This window comes from Hemibagrus wyckioides, linkage group LG20 (genome assembly GCF_019097595.1).
Source record: "Hemibagrus wyckioides isolate EC202008001 linkage group LG20, SWU_Hwy_1.0, whole genome shotgun sequence".
NCBI classification, from domain to species: Eukaryota; Metazoa; Chordata; class Actinopteri; order Siluriformes; family Bagridae; genus Hemibagrus; species Hemibagrus wyckioides.
The window spans coordinates 11,966,071-11,978,738 of NC_080729.1; the positions used below are offsets into that span (position 1 = coordinate 11,966,071).

At 34.1% G+C, this 12,668-nt stretch overlaps 1 protein-coding gene across 7 annotated transcripts in view; it reads right to left on the reverse strand.

The window, feature by feature from the left end:
- Positions 1-1,671: 1,671 nt before the first annotated feature.
- The window catches only part of wu:fb63a08 (MAM and LDL-receptor class A domain-containing protein 1), a 43,579-nt gene continuing 32,582 nt past the window's right edge, over positions 1,672-12,668 (reverse strand). For 3 of the 7 annotated variants that reach the window (XM_058417861.1, XM_058417860.1, XM_058417859.1), the window contains 19 exons: positions 11,735-11,968; positions 11,215-11,471; positions 10,693-10,777; positions 10,038-10,337; positions 9,664-9,920; positions 9,363-9,447; positions 8,418-8,651; positions 7,896-8,152; positions 7,356-7,440; positions 6,700-6,999; positions 6,326-6,582; positions 6,025-6,109; positions 5,080-5,313; positions 4,558-4,814; positions 4,024-4,108; positions 3,368-3,667; positions 2,994-3,250; positions 2,797-2,881; positions 1,672-2,441 (listed from right to left, as the gene is read on the reverse strand). In XM_058417861.1, coding sequence (XP_058273844.1) covers positions 2,389-2,441; positions 2,797-2,881; positions 2,994-3,250; positions 3,368-3,667; positions 4,024-4,108; positions 4,558-4,814; positions 5,080-5,313; positions 6,025-6,109; positions 6,326-6,582; positions 6,700-6,999; positions 7,356-7,440; positions 7,896-8,152; positions 8,418-8,651; positions 9,363-9,447; positions 9,664-9,920; positions 10,038-10,337; positions 10,693-10,777; positions 11,215-11,471; positions 11,735-11,968 — 3,707 coding nt within the window. In that variant the 3' untranslated portion in view covers positions 1,672-2,388. The remainder of the gene's footprint in view (positions 2,442-2,796; positions 2,882-2,993; positions 3,251-3,367; positions 3,668-4,023; positions 4,109-4,557; positions 4,815-5,079; positions 5,314-6,024; positions 6,110-6,325; positions 6,583-6,699; positions 7,000-7,355; positions 7,441-7,895; positions 8,153-8,417; positions 8,652-9,362; positions 9,448-9,663; positions 9,921-10,037; positions 10,338-10,692; positions 10,778-11,214; positions 11,472-11,734; positions 11,969-12,668) is intronic. The other 4 variants (XM_058417863.1, XM_058417864.1, XM_058417865.1 and 1 more) reach the window with 4 other exon arrangements.

Sequence of the window (12,668 nt, forward strand, 5' to 3'; positions counted from 1 at the left end):
CTTAATTCTTTTCTTTTCTTCATCCGAACGCCTTGCAAAAGGGTATTTTTGTAATGAGACTCGTTGAGAATGGTCCAGTCACATGAGGCCAAATATATAAAAACAATATAAATTCGCTAGCAACAAAAGTGGGCAGGTTCGGGGCACAGAGTGCTGCGCCCCAAGGACAAGTTGAAACAAGCTAATCAGAGCTCAGCCTCAAGTCACATGCTTTACACACACTCACTTTCACACAGAATCTCACACACACACACACACTAGTGAAGAATACGCACACTGATTCATACCTGTTGGTATCAAGGATTTTGTCTCTGCCATAGTTTACCCGATTTTGAGTTTCTTTCTTGTTCTTAATTCCCAATTATTAGTATTTGCTCTGTTCAGGTTGTGATTGTCTGACGTTTTAGAGAAAGCATACAGTGAACAAATATAATAGTTCAGTATGCTGGCATGTTATTCCTTATACATTTAAAATGTAGAGCACTTCATCCTGGATGGCACAGTGGTGCAGAGGGTAGCATCACATCCATTGTCCAGCCATAAACTCTTCTACCTTGTGCCTAGCACTGTGATCATGAAAAAGCATTTACTGAAGAGTAATGAATGAATGAGCACTTCAGGGTGATAAGGAGTGTAATGGATGCCCGTCATAGCTTTTGGGATATGGTCTAGTCATGTTTTCCATATTTACACACACGTCAAATAACAAGACCTTCATGATGTTGTGACACTGCCCTCTAGTGAAGATCCTGTGTGAATAGAATAGAATAGAATAGAATAGAATAGAATAGAATAGAATAGAATAGAATAGAGTGGTCTTCTTCCATTAGCCTTGACAGGTTCTGTTTTCAAAGTCTTTCTTGTTCTGGTTGTTCAGTCTCAAAGAAAAATGCAAAAATTCACATGCAACGTCTTGTATATGATGACTATTAATTTTGTGTCACTTTAAAGTTTGTATTTTTTTGTTGATTGACATATGATTAAACTTACCTGGCCCAACATCCCCTCTTCTCAGCAAACAGAATCAGGTGTGCAAGTCATGTGTTAACTTTGGCAAAACAATTACAGTATGAGGAAAAGACTAAGGAATGTATTAAAAACAACAACACTGTGAAGTGTGAACTTTAAACTTCACGGACCAAAAGCTGTCACATTTCTCTTTAGTTGTTTTGGGTTTTGTTGAGTTTTTGAAAATGCTGATGCCAAGATAGAGGAAAATGTCACTGTTAATTATAATCTTTTTCCCCTATAGATTTGGTTACTTCCGTAAACATTTGTATATCCAAATATGATACTGCATGTGCTGCTACAGCTTTACTTAGCTATGCTAAGTAAAATTATAATTAAAAGCAGTACTAGAGGAAGTCCTAGCAAAAGTGCAAATACTGATTAAATTAAAGATTACAGTACAGCTTTAAATTTAGACTGCTTGTTTTGATGTTAATGATCAAATACAATATAAAGTGTAGTCTATAAGAAACATGGGAAATCTCTCACTGATTCTCTCACTGATTTTTGCCCAATGCCCCCAACACATATGAAGAAAAAGGACCATTAGCAAATAATATCTAAATAATATCTTACATAAGTAACTTTTTTAATTTTTTCATTTCATTGTCTGTACCACTTATCCGATCTATCCTCGGGTCACGGGGAGCCTGTGCCTATCTCAGGGGTCATCAAGGCAGGATACACCCTGAACGGAGTGCCAACCCATCACAAGGCACACATAGATACTCCAACCAGACTAGAAGCATGTCTTTGGACTGTGGAAGGACACCGGAGCACCCGGAGGAAACCCACCGCTGGAGGTGTGAGGCGAACATGCTAACCACTAAGCCATCATGCCACCACATAAGGAATTACTAAAAGCAATTACTATACTTGTATAATGAAATTTTTCAAGATTAAAGTGGCCATGACATTTGGCTCAGTAAATGCTGTAAATAGATCATAATAGATGCAAATAGATCAAGTCACATGTTTTTGAAGGAGATATTGTGCATGCATATATACATAAAAACAGGCACAAAAATGTATGCATCATTCACCATGTTCTAGAGTTCATATTTTATTGAACTGTTAAAAATGACTAAATAGAAAGTGCAGATTTTCCCTTTGAAATGCATTGAGTAAACGAAAAATATGTGCAAGAAAAAAGTCATCTAAAGTGCAGTTACAAACTGAAGTATAGTAAAGGTTTTGAAAAATTTTGAGAAGAAAATTTAACAACTAACAATTATAGCTTTATTAACATAAATGATTTGTTAGGCAAGATTTTTAACTTAATCCTAAAGTCCAGATTATTAGTATACTTAGAGAGGTGGTGAAAGTGGTAGTGGTTTATTTAAGTTGTGAAGATGCAGATTTGTTTGCTGATTATAGATATTACCGCTGGGTAATGTCAGGTGTAGATGAACCAGCCAAATGTTTCATTAAATCTAGATGGACAAAAACAATAATACATTCACAAATTATTTAAAATACATACTATGCTATTTTCAAAATAATAATGAAGTCAGAGTAATTTAATGATCAAAACAAACCAGTTGGCAGTTCATGAAAGTAAAAATAAAAAAAGAATGAATGAATGAATGAATGAATGAATGAATGAATGAATGAATGAATAAATAAATAAATAAATAAATAAATAAATGAATAAATTCGAAAGGAAAGTAAAGGAGAAAGAAAGCAAAAAAATAAAAAAATAAAAAAATAAATTTTTGAATATTTATTTAATCAAAAATTGCTTTTTTACTATGAAGGTAGCAGATTTGACAGTTTATAAGAAGATACCTGCACAGGTTCCTCTGTGGAAAAAGACATCATCCACTGCAACATCTGACCTTGCATTGTGTCCTCTGCGTCCTTCAAATAAAAGCTAAAACACAACAATTTTGTAGGTTTATTTATCTGACATGATATGTTATACATAATTCATTCAGTTAGCTAGGCATATTGTTATAATTAATACCATTTCTGAGCAGACTGACCCTGAATTTGCCATGGGGTGTGATGTCCACTAGAGCCTGATGCCAGACATTCCCTTGGTCTTCTCTCTTTCTCCAGACCTCCTGGGCCTCATTCCCATGCAACAGGTAGACACTCAAACCCATAGTCCAGCTTGAGCCATACATGTGATACCAAAACTGCAGACACTGGGGTTGTACATCAGAGCATTCCTCACTGAGGAGACGTGCTGTGTCTCCATGAGCAGCGCTGTCACCCTCAATGTACAGGTAGTAACCAGCTGGTGATGGAGTGAAGGAGAAAGAGTGGAACAGATATAAATTTCAGGTTTCGCATTAGACTACTATGTTAAATACAAAATAAAATAACTATGAAAAAAATAAATTAGGATGCTTACTTCCTGTTGTGTGATCAGAGGAGGGACCAGTCAGTGATGTAGGAGTGGAGCCTTGTTGTCTCGTCCAGTCAAAAACATCAGTCAATAACTGGGTCCATGTGCACAAACCGTAGTCAAAATTGCAGTTCATTCTGCAAATAGTTGAGCGCTTAGATTTCACTGGTGCAGGGTCATTTCTATGAACAGGCACGACTATGGTGTTTTTTATAGGTGGCTCTGGAGGTGTACTTCTGCTGCTGACAGTAGAGATTATAGGTGACAATTCGGATACAGATGAACCATTCGGATCTTTCAGTAAACCTGTATAGCAAAAATATCATTAAAAGAAATAATAATGATTATAAGACTGCAATCTGTAGTTATTCTATATTTTGTTATTATTTTATAATTATTAATAATTAGTGGTCTTAAAAATTCATGCAAGCTGTTGAATTTCAATAACAGCACAATAATGAAAATAATTTCACACTGTTAACATAAAAAAAGAGTATTAGCAATTATGCAAAAAAAAGTTTTCCGATTGTTGACATATGAATGACAAAAATCTGATTTTAATAAACAGAAAAATTCAAGTGTCTTGCTAGTGGTATGGAGCTTTTATTTGTTGGTTCTCTAACCCTGATATTTGAAATAGTTTAGAATAAAAAAAAATGCACCTGCACAGGGTCCTCTTAGTAATGACACGTCGTCCAAAGCAACATCTGACCTATCACTGTGGCCTCTACGTCCTTCAAATAAAATCTGCAAGCAAATCAAATTTATTAAGTTTATTATTGGCAGAGGTTTTTCAACCATGCAGCATTTCTTAGATACATGGTTGACCTAAGTGATAAATAAAGAAATCTTAATTCATTCATTTTCTCTTTGTGAACATCTAAGACTTGTATTATTATTATTATTATTATTATTATTATTATTATTATTATTATTATTATTATTATCATCATCATTTTTGTGAAATGTCAAATTTTAATTATTCTCCATGTCTCTTACATTTTAGAATGTAAATATAATTGTATCAGATGTTTCAAGACTATGAATAATAGTAGTGCAGTATTATATTTTCTTGAGAACCCTTAATATTCTTTAGTATTGATATTTTGTGGTCTGTTTATATTAATGGATGACATGATGCCTGGACACAAACACATACCAGAATTGTAATTAATAGTGTTTCTGAGCAGACTCACCCTGAATTTGCCATGGGGTGTGATGTCCACAAGAGCCTGATGCCAGGTGTTCCCCTGGTTTTCTCTCTTTCCCCAAACCTCCTGAGCCTCATTCCCATGCAACAGGTAGACACTCAGACCCATAGTCCAGCTTGAGCCGTACATGTGATACCAGAACTGCAGACACTGGGGTTGTACATCAGAGCATTCCTCACTGAGGAGACGTGCTGTGTCTCCATGAGCAGCGCTGTCACCCTCAATGTACAGGTAGTAACCAGCTAATCATGGAAAGTTGTTGGAAGTTGATGGATTAGTCATATTAATACTGAATTTATTATGCTCGCTTTTTATGTTTTTGTCCAAATACAATAATGTTCTTCATGGAATTCTAAAAATATGTCAGTTCATACCTCCCAAAATTAAGGGAAAATGTTCACTACAATGATTTGGGGAAACTCTCTTCAAACCCTCAATTTTTAAAATTTCAATATGGTGTAGAATCAATTAAGAGCTTTAAGTTATTAAATAAATGAGGATGCTTACTTCCTGTTGTGTGGTCAGATGAGGGGCCAGTCAGTGCTGTAGATGTAGGACCGCTGTGTCTTGTCCAGTCAAAAACATCTGTCGCTAACTGACTCCATGTGCAGAGGTTGTTGTCAAAATTGCAGTCAAATGCACACACAGGTGAGAATGCAGATTTTGTAGTTGCGCTGGTGACTGTAGGGATTAGTGTTGGCTTTTCAGGTGCAGGTGAAGCAGTCTGATGGTTTATTAAGTCTATAAGGCAGAAAAATGTAAAAAAGAAAAGGTAGGTTTTTTTCAAAAAATAATTTTTAGCTGTACATTTCTCATTCTCGTTCGCTGATATTTAAGAAATAATTGCTTAAAATGAACACAAATATCTTTTAATAGAACAAGATTATTTCAAGTTTGAAATTATTTAGAATAGCCAGAAAAATGTGTATTAATCTAAAATTTCGTTTATTGTAATCATATAAAACAGATAAATAAATGTAACTATTTCCACAATATTTTCAGTTGATGAGGTATAATTTTTGTAGTATATTTAGCTTTATATTCACAAGGAATAATTTTGTGTCGGTTTAATTTAGTCATATCATAGTAATTCCATGTAATTTAATTTAAACTGGTGACGATGCATGTTGAAAATAATAATTTAATAAGCCCTGTTGAACAAAAACAGCAATAATCAGGAACTAAATAGAAAATGTGGTATCTTTAAAAAGAGAAAAGTAAATAAATTAACATTATTTTTGTTTGTACTTTGGGTTGAACTCTTTTTTTAGAAAGGTAGGATTATTGAAAAATTAAAGCACCTTTGGGGAACTCTTTTAATAAGAATCCAATTATTGCAAAATTATCATTATCTTTTTCAAACTAGCCTAAAGCCTTTTGTTTATCTTAAGCCTTTAATGGGACTAACCCAAATCTTAAACAGTGATGTAAATTATAAAAATAAACAAACACCTGCACAGGGTCCTGTGTGTATAAAGACGTCATCCAAAGCCACATCTGATCTAGCATTGTCTCCTCTGCGTCCTTCAAATAAAATCTAAAAATAAGACACATTTTCAGGCTTACTGATTTTAGAGCTTGCTAAGCAGACAAATCTAATCAATCTGGTTTATCTGGTTAAAGTTATCAATATATAACATATCCCTTGTCTCTTCTTGCAAGGTACAGCAATGACATTTACCATTACTCTCCAATCTTCTGGAATTGCTTATTTCTAACATTTGAGACTATTACAAATAGTTGATAAACTGACCCTGAATGTGCTATGGGGTGTGATGTCCACTAGAGCCTGATGCCAGGTGTTTCCCTGGTTTTCTCTCTTTCTCCAAACCTCCTGAGCCACATTTCCATGCAACAGGTAGACACTCAGACCCATAGTCCAGCTTGAGCCGTACATGTGATACCAGAACTGCAGACACTGGGGTTGTACATCAGAGCATTCCTCACTGAGGAGACGTGCTGTGTCTCCATGAGTAGCACTGTCACCCTCAATATACAGGTAGTAACCAGCTGGTGATGGAGTGAAGGAGAAATAGTGGAACAGATATAAATTTCAGGTTCAGCATTAGACTACTATGTTAAATACAAAGTAAAATAACTATGAAAAAAATAAATTAGGATGCTAACTTCCTGTTGTGTGATCAGAGGAGGGACCAGTCAGTGATGTAGGAGTGGAGCCTTGTTGTCTCGTCCAGTCAAAAACATCAGTCAATAACTGGGTCCATGTGCACAAATTGTAGTCAAAATTGCAGTTCATTCTGCAAATAGTTGAGAGCTTAGATTTCACTGGTGCAGGGTCATTTCTATGAACAGGCACGACTATGGTGTTTTTTATAGGTGGCTCTGGAGGTGTACTTGTGCTGCTGACAGTAGAGATTATAGGTGACAATTCGGATACAGATGAACCATTCGGATCTTTCAGTAAACCTGTATAGCAAAAATATCATTAAAAGAAATAATAATGATTATAAGACTGCAATCTGTAGTTATTCTATATTTTGTTATTATTTTATAATTATTATTAATTAGTGGTCTTAAAAATTCATGCAAGCTGTTGAATTTCAATAACAGCACAATAATGAAAATAATTTCACACTGTTAACATAAAAAAAGAGTATTAGCAATTATGCAAAAAAAAGTTTTCCGATTGTTGACATATGAATGACAAAAATCTGATTTTAATAAACAGAAAAATTCAAGTGTCTTGCTAGTGGTATGGAGCTTTTATTTGTTGGTTCTCTAACCCTGATATTTGAAATAGTTTAGAATAAAAAAAAATGCACCTGCACAGGGTCCTCTTAGTAATGACACGTCGTCCAAAGCAACATCTGACCTATCACTGTGGCCTCTACGTCCTTCAAATAAAATCTGCAAGCAAATCAAATTTATTAAGTTTATTATTGGCAGAGGTTTTTCAACCATGCAGCATTTCTTAGATACATGGTTGACCTAAGTGATAAATAAAGAAATCTTAATTCATTCATTTTCTCTTTGTGAACATCTAAGACTTGTATTATTATTATTATTATTATTATTATTATTATTATTATTATTATTATTATTATTATTATTATCATCATCATTTTTGTGAAATGTCATGTTTTAATTATTCTCCATGTCTCTTACATTTTAGAATGTAAATATAATTGTATAGGCTGTTTCAAGACTATGAATAATAGTAGTGCAGTATTATATTTTCTTGAGAACCCTTAATGTTCTTTAGTATTGATATTCTGTGGTCTGTTTATATTAATGGATTACATGATGCCTGGACACAAACACATACCAGAATTGTAATAAATATTGTTTCTGAGAAGACTCACCCTGAATTTGCCATGGGGTGTAATGTCCACAAGAGCCTGATGCCAGGTGTTCCCCTGGTTTTCTCTCTTTCCCCAAACCTCCTGAGCCTCATTCCCATGCAATAGGTAGACACTCAGACCCATAGTCCAGCTTGAGCCGTACATGTGATACCAGAACTGCAGACACTGGGGTTGTACATCAGAGCATTCCTCACTGAGGAGACGTGCTGTGTCTCCATGAGCAGCGCTGTCACCCTCAATGTACAGGTAGTAACCAGCTAATCATGGAAAGTTGTTGGAAGTTGATGGATTAGTCATATTAATACTGAATTTATTATGCTTGCTTTTTATGTTTTTGTCCAAATACAATAATGTTCTTCATGGAATTCTAAAAATATGTCAGTTCATACCTCCCAAAATTAAGGGAAAATGTTCACTACAATGATTTGGGGAAACTCTCTTCAAACCCTCATTTTTTAAAATTTCAATATGGTGTAGAATCAATTAAGAGCTTTAAGTTATTAAATAAATGAGGATGCTTACTTCCTGTTGTGTGGTCAGATGAGGGGCCAGTCAATGCTGTAGATGTAGGACCGCTGTGTCTTGTCCAGTCAAAAACATCTGTCGCTAACTGACTCCATGTGCAGAGGTTGTTGTCAAAATTGCAGTCAAATGCACACACAGGTGAGAATGCAGATTTTGTAGTTGCACTGGTGACTGTAGGGATTAGTGTTGGCTTTTCAGGTGCAGGTGAAGCAGTCTGATGGTTTATTAAGTCTATAAGGCAGAAAAATGTAAAAAAGAAAAGGTAGGTTTTTTTCAAAAAATAATTTTTAGCTGTACATTTCTTATTCTCGTTCGCTGATATTTAAGAAATAATTGCTTAAAATGAACACAAATATCTTTTAATAGAACAAGATTATTTCAAGTTTGAAATTATTTAGAATAGCCAGAAAAATGTGTATTAATCTAAAATTTCGTTTATTGTAATCATATAAAACATATAAATAAATGTAACTATTTCCACAATATTTTCAGTTGATGAGGTATAATTTTTGTAGTATATTTAGCTTTATATTCACAAGGAATAATTTTATGTCGGTTTAATTTAGTCATATCATAGTAATTCCATGTAATTTAATTTAAACTGGTGACGATGCATGTTGAAAATAATAATTTTATAAGCCCTGTTGAACAAAAACAGCAATAATAAGGAACTAAATAGAAAATGTGGTATCTTTAAAAAGAGAAAAGTAAATAAATTAACATTATTTTTGTTTGTACTTTGGGTTGAACTCTTTTTTTAGAAAGGTAGGATTATTGAAAAATTAAAGCACCTTTGGGGAACTCTTTTAATAAGAATCCAATTATTGCAAAATTATCATTATCTTTTTCAAACTAGCCTAAAGCCTTTTGTTTATCTTAAGCCTTTAATGGGACTAACCCAAATCTTAAACAGTGATGTAAATTATAAAAATCAACAAACACCTGCACAGGGTCCTCTGTGTATAAAGACGTCATCCAAAGCCACATCTGATCTAGCATTGTCTCCTCTGCGTCCTTCAAATAAAATCTAAAAATAAGACACATTTTCAGGCTTACTGATTTTAGAGCTTGCTAAGCAGACAAATCTAATCAATCTGGTTTATCTGGTTAAAGTTATCAATATATAACATATCCCTTGTCTCTTCTTGCAAGGTACAGCAATGACATTTACCATTACTCTCCAATCTTCTGGAATTGCTTATTTCTAACATTTGAGACTATTACAAATAGTTGATAAACTGACCCTGAATTTGCCATGGGGTGTGATGTCCACTTGAGCCTGATGCCAGGTGTTTCCCTGGTTTTCTTTCTTTCTCCAAACCTCCTGAGCCACATTTCCATGCAACAGGTAGACACTCAGACCCATAGTCCAGCTTGAGCCGTACATGTGATACCAGAACTGCAGACACTGGGGTTGTACATCAGAGCATTCCTCACTGAGGAGACGTGCTGTGTCTCCATGAGCAGCGCTGTCACCCTCAATGTAGAGGTAGTAACCAGCTGGTGATGGAGTGAAGGAGAAATAGTGGAACAGATATAAATTTCAGGTTCAGCATTAGACTACTATGTTAAATACAAAATAAAATAACTATGAAAAAAATAAATTAGGATGCTTACTTCCTGTTGTGTGATCAGAAGAGGGACCAGTCAGTGATGTAGGAGTGGAGCCTTGTTGTCTCGTCCAGTCAAAAACATCAGTCAATAACTGGGTCCATGTGCACAAACCGTAGTCAAAATTGCAGTTCATTCTGCAAATAGTTGAGAGCTTAGATTTCACTGGTGCAGGGTCATTTCTATGAACAGGCACGACTATGGTGTTTTTTATAGGTGGCTCTGGAGGTGTACTTGTGCTGCTGACAGTAGAGATTATAGGTGACAATTCGGATACAGATGAACCATTCGGATCTTTCAGTAAACCTGTATAGCAAAAATATCATTAAAAGAAATAATAATGATTATAAGACTGCAATCTGTAGTTATTCTATATTTTGTTATTATTTTATAATTATTATTAATTAGTGGTCTTAAAAATTCATGCAAGCTGTTGAATTTCAATAACAGCACAATAATGAAAATAATTTCACACTGTTAACATAAAAAAAGAGTATTAGCAATTATGCAAAAAAAAGTTTTCCGATTGTTGACATATGAATGACAAAAATCTGATTTTAATAAACAGAAAAATTCAAGTGTCTTGCTAGTGGTATGGAGCTTTTATTTGTTGGTTCTCTAACCCTGATATTTGAAATAGTTTAGAATAAAAAAAATGCACCTGCACAGGGTCCTCTTAGTAATGACACGTCGTCCAAAGCAACATCTGACCTATCACTGTGGCCTCTACGTCCTTCAAATAAAATCTGCAAGCAAATCAAATTTATTAAGTTTATTATTGGCAGAGGTTTTTCAACCATGCAGCATTTCTTAGATACATGGTTGACATAAGTGATAAATAAAGAAATCTTAATTCATTCATTTTCTCTTTGTGAACATCTAAGACTTGTATTATTATTATTATTATTATTATTATTATTATTATTATTATTATTATCATCATTTTTGTGAAATGTCATGTTTTAATTATTCTCCATGTCTCTTACATTTTAGAATGTAAATATAATTGTATAGGCTGTTTCAAGACTATGAATAATAGTAGTGCAGTATTATATTTTCTTGAGAACCCTTAATATTCTTTACTATTGATATTTTGTGGTCTGTTTATATTAATGGATGACATGATGCCTGGACACAAACACATACCAGAATTGTAATTAATAGTGTTTCTGAGCAGACTCACCTTGAATTTGCCATGGGGTGTGATGTCCACAAGAGCCTGATGCCAGGTGTTCCCCTGGTTTTCTCTCTTTCCCCAAACCTCCTGAGCCTCATTCCCATGCAACAGGTAGACACTCAGACCCATAGTCCAGCTTGAGCCGTACATGTGATACCAGAACTGCAGACACTGGGGTTGTACATCAGAGCATTCCTCACTGAGGAGACGTGCTGTGTCTCCATGAGCAGCGCTGTCACCCTCAATGTACAGGTAGTAACCAGCTAATCATGGAAAGTTGTTGGAAGTTGATGGATTAGTCATATTAATACTGAATTTATTATGCTCGCTTTTTATATTTTTGTCCAAATACAATAATGTTCTTCATGGAATTCTAAAAATATGTCAGATCATAACTCCCAAAATTAAGGGAAAATGTTCACTACAATGATTTGGGGAAACTCTCTTCAAACCCTCATTTTTTTATTTCAATATGGTGTAGAATCAATTAAGAGCTTTAAGTTATTAAATAAATGAGGATGCTTACTTCCTGTTGTGTGGTCAGATGAGGGGCCAGTCAATGCTGTAGATGTAGGACCGCTGTGTCTTGTCCAGTCAAAAACATCTGTCGCTAACTGACTCCATGTGCAGAGGTTGTTGTCAAAATTGCAGTCAAATGCACACACAGGTGAGAATGCAGATTTCGTAGTTGCGCTGGTGACTGTAGGGATTAGTGTTGGCTTTTCAGGTGCAGGTGAAGCAGTCTGATGGTTTATTAAGTCTATGAGGCAGATAAATGAAATAAAAAAGGTAGTTTCTTTTAATCATTTTTAGCTGTACATTTCTTATTCTGGTTCGCTGATATTTAAGAAATAATTGCTTAAAATGAACACAAATATCTTTTAATAGAACAAGATTATTTCAAGTTTGAAATTATTTAGAATAGCCAGAAAAATGTGTATTAATCTAAAATTTGGTTTATTGTAATCATATAAAACATATAAATAAATGTAACTATTTCCACAATATTTTCAGTTGATATCATTTTTGTAGTATATTTACCTTCATATTAACTATGAATAATTTTATGTCGGTTTAATTTAGTCATATCATAGTAATTCCATGTAATTTAATTTAAACTGGTGACGATGCATGTTGAAAATAATAATTTAACAAACCCTGTTGAACAAAAAAAGCAATAATAAGGAACTAAGTAGAAAATGTGGTATCTTTTAAAAAAATGAAAAAAGTGAATAATTAAACATTATTTTTGTTTGTACTTCTGGTTAAATTTTTATTTTTTGAAGGGTAGGATTATTGAGAAAGTAAAGCACTTTTGGGGAACTCTTTTTTTTATAAGAGTCCAAGTATTGCAAAATTATTATTATTTTTTTCAAACTAGCCTAAAAGCCTCCTGTTTATCTGAGGACTTTAATGGGACTAACCCAAATCTTGAACAATGATGTAAATTATAAAAATAA